At 50.4% G+C, this 9,881-nt stretch overlaps 4 protein-coding genes across 4 annotated transcripts; 2 read left to right on the forward strand and 2 right to left on the reverse strand.

Annotated features, from left to right (window-relative positions):
- Window positions 1-252: 252 nt before the first annotated feature.
- LTR84_004739 (uncharacterized protein) lies at window positions 253-2,114 on the reverse strand (the record flags this gene model as incomplete). The annotated part of the gene is made up of 2 exons (XM_064848314.1): window positions 253-1,618; window positions 1,681-2,114. 2 exons carry the CDS (start codon window positions 2,112-2,114, stop codon window positions 253-255), a joined length of 1,800 nt encoding a protein of 599 aa, XP_064710938.1.
- A 512-nt stretch (window positions 2,115-2,626) lies between these two features.
- LTR84_004740 (uncharacterized protein) lies at window positions 2,627-5,038 on the forward strand (the record flags this gene model as incomplete). Its single annotated transcript, XM_064848315.1, has 2 exons — window positions 2,627-2,805; window positions 2,857-5,038. 2 exons carry the CDS (start codon window positions 2,627-2,629, stop codon window positions 5,036-5,038), a joined length of 2,361 nt encoding a protein of 786 aa, XP_064710939.1.
- Window positions 5,039-5,501: 463 nt separating this feature from the next.
- Window positions 5,502-6,251, forward strand: LTR84_004741 (uncharacterized protein; the record flags this gene model as incomplete). The annotated part of the gene is made up of 1 exon (XM_064848316.1): window positions 5,502-6,251. One exon carries the CDS (start codon window positions 5,502-5,504, stop codon window positions 6,249-6,251), a length of 750 nt encoding a protein of 249 aa, XP_064710940.1.
- Window positions 6,252-6,819: 568 nt separating this feature from the next.
- LTR84_004742 (uncharacterized protein) lies at window positions 6,820-8,559 on the reverse strand (the record flags this gene model as incomplete). The annotated part of the gene is made up of 1 exon (XM_064848317.1): window positions 6,820-8,559. One exon carries the CDS (start codon window positions 8,557-8,559, stop codon window positions 6,820-6,822), a length of 1,740 nt encoding a protein of 579 aa, XP_064710941.1.
- Between the last annotated feature and the right edge of the window lie 1,322 nt (window positions 8,560-9,881).

The raw sequence follows: 9,881 nt of genomic DNA on the forward strand, positions 1-9,881 counted from the left end.
CTGACAGTGTGGGTGCCTCCCTCCCGGCTTTTAGGAATGCCGCAACTTGAGCCTGCTCACTTGTCGGCTCGAAGACCATTGCGGATGTTTGTGAAATATTCTTACATCGGTCCTTTCTGGCTCAGCAGGTAATCAGTCAGTTCCTTGGACTGGAAGAACTTTCGGGACTACACGATCAGGCTTCTGGCGCTGGCAGTGCCCAATAGTATGTACGTGTGAATGAGTTTTCTAGATTCTACAGATTTTAGCAGTCTACAATTTCGGCTTCGAGTGATTCTCCTTCAGGGTGTCCCAGTCAACAGATTTCTTTGCTCGGAACGCTCCCAGCCCAACTTCAGACTCTGATCCTAACTTCATCATGCCTTCGAAGACACCCTTGATTGTGTCTCTTTGTATCTGGCCCCCTGGGCTGGACCACCCGGCACTGACAACTCTCTTGACCAGCGTCGAAGCTTCAGGAGCTGCCTTTCGTAAATCGATCAGGTAATTATCCAGCTGGCTGTCCAAGTCTGCCACATCCTTTGCGAGCACATGGACGGCACCGATGGATTTCAATTCCGTCATACTGATGGCTCGTGCAGACAGCATGGCTTCTCTCGTGAATGAGGGACCCCATTCTCGAATAAGATATTCTGATATAATCGCCGGACAGAGGCCTAATTTCACCTCACTAAGAGTCAAACTGGCAGTCTCGACTGCAATGCGAATATCACACGAGAATGCGAGTCCGATTCCACCAGCGTAGCAAGGGCCGTTAATTGCGGCAATGGTAACCTGAGGTGCCTTCGAGATGGTTTCGAATAGCTCTGTGAACATAGCATGGTCACTCTTTTTCTTTTCTTGCTGCCCCTCTGCACTTGCTTTAACCTTATCGCTGAGATCCATGCCCGTGCAGAAGAATTTTCCCTCTGCGGTCAAAATGATCCGTGATATGGATTGGTCTGAGGATGCTTTCTGGACGAAGCTCTGTAGTTGAGTGAGCATGTCAGAAGTCAATGCATTGCCATTCTGCGGACGTCGCAAGACAATCTTGACATTTACTCCTGACCGTAAAATGTCTAGGTTCGGGGATCGTTCAACGAAATGCCATTGCAACTTTTTTGCAGGAATCCCACTCGTGTTCTTGCTGCTGACATTCTTTTGTGCAATTGCTTGGCCAGCACGGCTGTTGTTGGGCCTCTTGAGGATATTCGAAATCCACTCACCGGTGGCTGACAGCTTTGAGAGATCGAGCCCAGTTTCTATGCCTGCTTTGTGGAACGAGTACACAAGATCTTCAGTCGCAACGTTCCCCTTCGCCCCAGGCGCGAAGGGACAACCTCCCAAACCCGCTATGGCACTATCAAAGGTGCGTATGCCAAACTCGTAAGCAGCCCACGAATTTGCGACTGCTTGCCCATACGTATCATGGAAATGACCAGCAAGCTTTTCGATGTCGACGCCACCTTCTTTCAAATAGGAGAGTAATCTTCGTACGTCCTCCGGGCAGCCAACACCGACGGTATCGCCAAGGAGGACTTCATAACAACCGTAGGACAGTAGGCTCCTCACAGTGTGCAGAACTGCTGCCGGATCTGTAGGTCCATCATAGGGATCCGAGAAGATACACGAGACAGCACTAGTAGACGGTATCAGTATTTTTCACTCCCCAAATCTCGAGTGTTCAGCTGATGGACATACCCTCGTACAGCAATCCCTGCCCGAAGAGCATGTTCGATAACCTCCTTTGCTCTCTGCAGACCTTCTGCCACGGTACAGTTGATATTTGCCTGGCTAAATCCCTCTGTAGCACTGATGAAAACACAAACCTCCTTAACTCCGAGCCTTTTCGCAATCTCAAGTCCTTTGAGGTTCGGGACCAGTACAGGATATCTCGTATTTGGACGTTGTATTAGATTGTTCACAGAAGGTGTCGAAAGTAATGCCTGGCTGTCACGGAGTTGAGGTATAGCCTTTGGCGAGACTATCGAGGTGGGTTCCATACATTTTGTGCCGGCCTCGTTGAGTCGATTGATGAGTTCAACCTTGACCTCCAATGGGACAGTCTCTTTGATGTTCTGCAGTCCATCTCTAGGACCAACTTCTACAATCCGTACAAACGGTGTTCTTGCCATTGCCGAGATCGAGAAAGCTCTGGGTCGCAAGTTTCTCACTGTCCTGATGGGGATGTGCTTCATAGCGGGCGAGCCAGGCGTGGCGGTTCTTGAGTGGGGCTTAATGGTTCATGAACCATCAACGACCACCAAAGATTGCTACACACCAAGCGAAAACGCGGGCGGTCGGTATTCCTGAAACCCGGGACGGTCTATTGTAGTCCTGTGTTTGTGAACATCAGTGAAGGTTTTGATGGTTGAGAGCCGAGGCTACGGGCAGAAATGTCCATCGGACCAAGCCCCGGATGCCACCCGGGCTGCTGCCGTGTAGGCCGGAGCTGCTCTGCCCGCGCTCTTGCGTCGATCTCACTCGTTAGCCTTGCCCATATTGAGAACAGGGATTACATGCAAAAGCTGGCTGATCACCAAAGACTTTGAGTCTTGACTGCCAGCGCACAATTTGCGACATCATCTCCTTGAACTTGCTCCTGCTCGAAATCATCGACAGAATATCATCAAATATTGCAACAGACATGGGGACTACAGCTTCACCCGAACGGCCGCCCCTATGGGTGGCTCAATTACCTCGTACTAACAATGGAGAACTTCGGATTCGCCGTTTGATGATTGCGAATCGAGGCGAGATAGCTAGTCGAGTGATCAAGACATGCCGAAAACTCAATATCACCTCAATAGCCATATATGCTTCGGAGTAAGTAGCCTTGGTTTGGGCACGATATCTCGGAAAGGCTGACCTTGATAGGGATGCATCGTCTCAGCATTGCACTGAGGCCGACGAGGCAATAAACTTAGGATCTATCGAACAGCCCACAGGCAATCCGTTCCTGAACATTAAGGGCCTGGTGAAGATAGCCTTGGCATGTAAAGCTGACGCAATCCATCCAGGATATGGCTATTTGAGTGAAAATGCACAGTTTGCGGATGCTGTGCGAGACGCTGGCATAATTTACATTGGCCCAAACTCTCAAGCAATACTTACCCTTGGTGACAAGAGGTCTGCCAAGGAGTACCTCCTAGAGCACGAACCAAACGTTCCTCTCATCCCAGGCTACACTGGATCATTCTCGGGTATAGATCTGGAGGAACAAGCGTCGAAAATCGGCTTCCCAGTCATGGTGAAAGCTTCTGCTGGTGGAGGTGGAAGAGGAATGCGTATAGTTAGGGATCAGACCAGTCTGCGAGATGAGGTTGAATTGGCCCAATCCGAGGCACAACGATCGTTCGGATCTTCAGATTGTATCCTTGAGAAGTATATCGCCTCGGGAAAGCATGTTGAGGTACAGATAATGGGTGACAGTAGCGGAGAAGTCATCTCGCTATGGGAGCGAGACTGCTCGGTCCAGAGACGGCATCAAAAAGTCGTGGAAGAAAGCCCGTGTGCCTGGTTGAGCCAGGAACAGCGCGAACGAATTTGTGCAGCAGCAGTGAAAATCGGAAAGCTCTTGAAGTATGAAGGAGCAGGAACTGTAGAGTTCATGGTCGACATCCAGACCGGAGAATTTTACTTCTTAGAAGTCAACGCCAGACTTCAAGTCGAACACCCCATTACCGAGGAGTGCACTGGGCTGGACATTGTGTCTCTTCAGCTATACGTGGCAAGTGGTGGGCTCCTGAGGAATATTGAGGCGTTTGATCGTATTCCGCAGAACGGGCATGCAATTGAATGCCGATTATGTGCAGAGGACCCGGATCAAAACTTTGCGCCTCAAAATGGCCTTGTTCGTCTGTGGAAGCCTTCCCCTGAATACCAAGGAAGAGATATACGGTACGAGACCGCTATAAGCTCTGGGGGCAGAGTTTCCATTCATTTTGATTCCATGATTGCAAAGATTGTCGTCTGGGCACCAACCCGGTCATTGGCGATCCAGAAGATGGTAAAAGTTCTCGCAAACACTGCTTGTATGGGTGTTCGCACAAATCAGCTCTTCCTCCAGGCATGTCTCACTCACTCGAGCTTCAACGAAGTGGACTATACCACGGCGTTCATTCCGGCGAATCTTGACGAACTTCTCAAATATCCCGACAGATTGCTCGATCATCAAATGCAGACCAAGTTATCGATCCTGGCCCCGCTTCTAGGCAGAACAATGGAAAACGCACATAGAAAGAGAAATGGCAGATCGGTCTTCAAAAGCATCCGGCCTGGATTTCGAAATCAGCCGTACGATAAAGTGAACGTTCACAGCGACATTGTTACCAAGTACGATGCCATCGCCAATGGTGAGAAACAACCACGGATTTATTCATGGAGCTATGGTCATGGAACCATATGCAGAGTTGGTACGGTGCCAGAGGTTCTGAAAAAAGAAGATCAGAGCGACAAGCAGTCAGCCACATCAGCAGTCACGAATGCATATAACCTCCTGAGCACATCATTAAGAAATGGGCACTTCCGTGGTTCTGAGGAGTTCGATGTCCATATACACTCGCTCAGTGCCGAGACAATTGAAGCCGAATACGAGCAATCCTGGAAAGTGGGTAAAATTGTTGCCTCCGTCAACCAAACTCTGTTTGAGGTGACATTGGCAACGGAAGACGTTTTCGAAGCCACCTCGGAGATTGACACAGCCGGATCGAAAAAGATATACTTGCACCTTCCAACGCTTGGGACATACATCGAATATCGGTGCTACTCACTCCTTTCATATTATGAGAGCCAGCGTTCTGCTGCTTCTGGAGGTGCCGAAGCTGACGGAGGGGCCATCACGGCACCAATGCCATGTAAGGTGCTGAGGGTCCTAAAAAAGAATGGAGATTCTGTCAAAACGGGAGAAATCGTACTGGTCGTGGAGAGTATGAAGATGGAGATTAATATATCGGTATCCAGGAATGGGATATTTGAGACCTCAGTCCGGCAGGGCGATGGTATTGACCAGGGAGTGGTCTTATGTCTTGTGCATGACGAAGAGGTAACAAAAAGTTGAGATGGTTGAAGGATTTATTTTTGCAATGATCTGACCTCAAACTATATGCAGATCAGATATGACCCCTAAGCTGTCGTGTAGAATATTGTTTTGATGATGGCCTTTCTTTTTGCTCGGTTTCAAACTTAGGTCGAACTCGGAGACAGGAGGAAGCAGAGAGATAATATTCCTCCCTAACAAATGCTCCGCCTACGCATGAGTCATATAAAAGGCGATAAGAGATTTCCCCGAGTCAGGTATTCTTCTCCGCATCTGCTCAAGATCAATCACAATGCCTTCTCCAAGAAACATTTATTTCGTTCTTATTCCACTCCCATGCGCATTCCCTCACATCGCATTACCACCCACGCCAGGGCCGACACTCTTCGACGACCATCTATGCCCATATAAATTACCATAACGCTCTTGATCTCGTGCGCTTATTCCACTAGATACAGTTCCAGGGGCATCACAACATGTCAAAATGGCTCCACGATCTCGTCGTCCTAAACCACAAACTCAACAAGTGAAAGACACCGACGCCGCCGTAAATGAAGCCTTGCTCGCACACGCCGATTTCACACGGTCCGCTAAACTGTGGCTTAGTGCTGCTCTTGGTGGTGATCAAGATGGTGCTAATGATCACAACGAAAATCAACCAACGTCGAAGCCGGAGGTAGGAGAAAATCCAAAGACGGAAGATAAATTGAACAGCCTCAAACCTGCAGGTGAAGAGTTTAATTCAGACATGAATGGACTGGGCTACATCCCACCCAAAGACTCCAGCGGTCGTCCGGTCACGACATCCTCAAATGACCCCACAACCGCATTCCTTCGCAAACAACTCCTCGGTTGGACTCGACCTCAACATCCTCCATCAAATGGACAAACGAACCGTCCAAAGGCCAGTGGATCCGTGAGAAAGGACGACAGTGACGAAGAAGATTCACGTTCTCGACGAAGCAAGGGGAAGCAACCGCCGAGAAAATCTGCACCAGCTGCAAGCCCTTTGGAGACCGATGATGGCACACCTACAGGGATCACAAATCGTTCGGATGAGATGGACAAAGAAGAACAGCCTGAACCACGGCTAAACTCGCCAGGGCCTATAACGACTCATGATGCGGAACCTTCTCATCTTCCCACAAAAAAACCAACAAAACGGCCAGCGAGCTACTTGGACCAAGTCCTCGCCGAACGTGAGAGGAAGAAGAATAAGAAAAAGAAAAAGTGAACACTATCATTTTGCATTCTCAGGTCTTCACACAAGCAGTGAATCTCATCACTAGATTCGAAATGGCATGGGGTAAAACCAAACAGAGAATTGGAAACAGCGTCTCGAGTAATACTATTTGCATTCTTCCGGGCTGTCTGGGACACAAGTGCAGATACAATCAATGGATCCACAAATTACTCACCCGAGACCTATATCCAGGGCCTTTTTCTTTCCAACTTGCACCTGAAATTTGAACCGGACGTCGACCACCCACCCAATCATCTGGCACAGTCCATCTATCCATCATAGGAGAGTATCGTGTCCACACATATGGACCGCCTGCCCTGTTCTAATCGTTCAACGATCATTACCGATTGGCCGTTATAACACATGGAAGGAGCATTGAAGATGCCAAATAAAGCCTCAATGCTGCGTGCAGGTGCGATGTTTTTTTTGGAGTGCCCTCCCCCAGAATGAAATCCAACATCATTATCTCCATATGGTCTGAGCTTTCCAAATACTGGCAGCAAACAAGACCATGTCGAAGACGGGAAACCCAAACAAACGACTATTCTCCAAAGGAAATTCATTGCATTCGTTTCCGTTTCCGATCCTCGAGAGGACTGTCATCCTCATTCTCTTGCTCGACTGTCTCCGCGGGATTCAATAGAGAGTGCAGGGTGGCCATGCTACCGCGACGGGTTGCTGGGGCCGAATGAAGTTCGAAATTGGGACGGGGAAATTTACTACCTCCCAGTGCCCATGAAACGTTTTCAACTCCGAGTCCGGCAGGAGGAGCTTCAGAGGTAAGTGGCGGCGTGGGTTGGTTCGCCGTCACATGTCGTCGAGGACCACCATTGATCTCGTACTGTGCCAATTGATCTCTAATCTGCTGGTCACCAGTCTGTGGCGCCTGCTGTGGCGAGGAAGGTTGCCAGTGCACAGATGAATGGCCCGAGGCATATGGCGATCCGTTTGGATTGCTGTTCGGGGGCCATCCGTGTTCTCGGATGTCGGCTGACGTGTGTCTCCGCGCTAGACTTAGCGGAGGTGGGGTTGTCACTGAAGCGAGTGGATGCACGCTGGGTGGCGGTTGAGGAGGGAGGGCGGGGCGGCTAAAACCGGGAGAAGCCTGCGGAATGCTGATGGAACCAAATCTTCGAGGAGATGAGAACTGAGGCGGTATTGGAGGTACCGGTGGGCGCAGTCCGACATGTTGTGGTTCGATTTGTACAGATGACCTTCGGCTGTCAGGATAATATCCTCGGGGCGAAAGTGGAGGCTCCAATGCTGAGCCACCAGGATAGAATGGAGCTCTGCCGTTGGGAACAGGATCTGTAGGTGTCTCGAGCGTGCGAATCAATTCGAGTTGTCTTCCGATCTCCTTTTGCAGGCTTGTAATGTCACTATGGAGGGTTGTTTCGGGCGAAGACATGGTCTGAAATGCTGATGTGAAGTTATGTAGCCATTGGTGGCAGCGGACTAGGCCTTCGGTCAGCGATTGGCACTTCTGGCTCATCAATGCGTAGCTATCTTCTGTCCGTTGTAGTCGCGCGTGAACATCATAGAACGCCTGCTCCAATCCTGCAAGCCGTTGATCGGTGTCTGGCATGACTTCGGCCGGGGTGCCAGGTTGCGAAACGCCGGGTTTGGCGTTCGAGAACGAGTCTCTGTGGATGAGAGTATGCCGCGAAGCACGGCGCTTGATCTCGCGGAGTCCGATCAAGTCACCTTTCTTGAAACTGCCATTCCCGTGTTTGAATTCCCACAATGCGGACTCGGGTGAGCCGGTGTGGAACACGTCACTCACTTTGTGGAAGCCGTACATGTTGAGCTGCCGCACAAAGGAGGAGATGTTTGTATGTTTGAAGTATTGCGCCAGGACTTTGGAGAACTCGTTGGATGGGGACATGACGAAGCTTTCGTTGGTGTTGCTCCAAGAAATTAGGTGCTGTATCGATCGATCCTCCAGCATGCTGTAAAGTTTATGAATGAACGCTGTTTGGACCACTTTCGGCGCCTGAGAAGAGCCCACAGCTCCGGCAGCATTAACCATGCCCAGTGAGCTGGAGTCTCGATGTCCATTTGCGTTATTGCCCAAGTCGACGTCTGGACTCGTGCCACCTTGCCCTCCCGGAGGGCCCATGTTCGGGACGGCTGGTGAAGCAATCTGCATGTGATCATCTTGAGAGGATTTGGGAGAGGTATTTGAGTTTGCGGTGCTGGCCATATTCTGAGGAAGGATAGCCATGGATCGTGCCCTTGGCGGTGGTTCGACAGGAGAGCCAAAGAGGTTTCTAGGTGCAGGTTGAAACATGGTACTCATGGTGGAGAGGAATTGTTAATGTATATTCTGATGGCAGCGGTCGATAACGGACCGTGTGAACGGAGGTCCCGATCCTCAAGTCATGCACAGCACCAATACCTTGCGCGGAGAGTGGAGCAAGCCACACATTTGAGGGAAAGCAGGCAGAAGGCTGGATTGGGGTACAGGTCGTGTTGCCGGAACTTGCGATCGAGGCTGAAAGCGTATAGGGATATTCGTTGGCGCCAGGTGGAGGTCGTATACAGTTCGAGGTTCTTGAGTGGAAAGATGGGCGTGGGACGAAAAGGTGAATGGGCGATATGTTGGACTTGTGGACAGGAATTGTTTTCTATCGCATCGGGATATGTGATGTCAATTGTGGATAGAGCGCACAAGCAGAATGTGAGAGGAGGGTGTGAGACGTGATGGTGTACAGAGGGTGAGGGTAGGTGGAGGAGGAGGAGGTGGTGGTGCTGGTGGTGGTGGTGAGAGTCGTGGACGAGATGGATCGAGATGCAGCAAGTTGAAGGGCGGATACCGAGTAAAGAAGGAGTAAAATGGCTCCAGAGTTTGCGGCTCCTTGACTGGGGACTCGGGAGAGCAACTAACGAATGGTTGGCTGATTAGGCTCGGGGCGGCTTGTTCCAGAACAAAAAGGAGATGGACGACGCAGGTCGAAAAGAGTTTGGGAGGCGCCCAACTCGGACCGGCCGCAGACAAGAATTAAATTGTATATAGATATGGAGGAACAGGGATCGGCTGTTTCGAGGTCGATCGACGAGTTTGAAGGGTTGTAAATGAAGGATTGACACGAGACAGATTGAGGAGAGAGGGGAAGGGAAATGGGAACCTTGGAGGTTGTGTACCTCGTAAGGTAAGGGTCTGTTCGGAGTCTGGCAGACTGGGCACCTAGGTACGAGTAGGCCAGACGGACAGCAGGGCACTGTACTGGGGAAGGGGACTGGGTCTGGGACTGGGCAGGGGATTAAACAAAGTTAGAACATAGAGGAGGTGGAAAGAGATTCCTCCGAGGATAAGGGAGGGAAAACAAGCGGAGAGGTGAAAGATACAGTCGGGGACGGGCGACAACGGGACAACCAGATTTGGAGCAAGGTTAAGGGAGGGGAAGAAGATGAGGAGGCGAGAAAGTCGAGTCGAAGCCTAACGCAAAGGTCGACGGGTACCGGTTAGGGATATGGAGATGGAGGCCAGGCCAGGCCAGGATACGAGGTCTGAGATGAGGGAAGCTGAAGCGGAATATTGGACTTGTTTTCGAAGGAGTACGAGGGACCAGTGCCAGTGGCAATTTACAACGAGTAGTTGCAACGGAGAACCTTTGGAGC

The sequence above is a fragment of the Exophiala bonariae genome, assembly GCF_035927105.1.
Source record: "Exophiala bonariae strain CCFEE 5792 chromosome Unknown scaffold_2, whole genome shotgun sequence".
Classification (NCBI taxonomy): domain Eukaryota; kingdom Fungi; phylum Ascomycota; class Eurotiomycetes; order Chaetothyriales; family Herpotrichiellaceae; genus Exophiala; species Exophiala bonariae.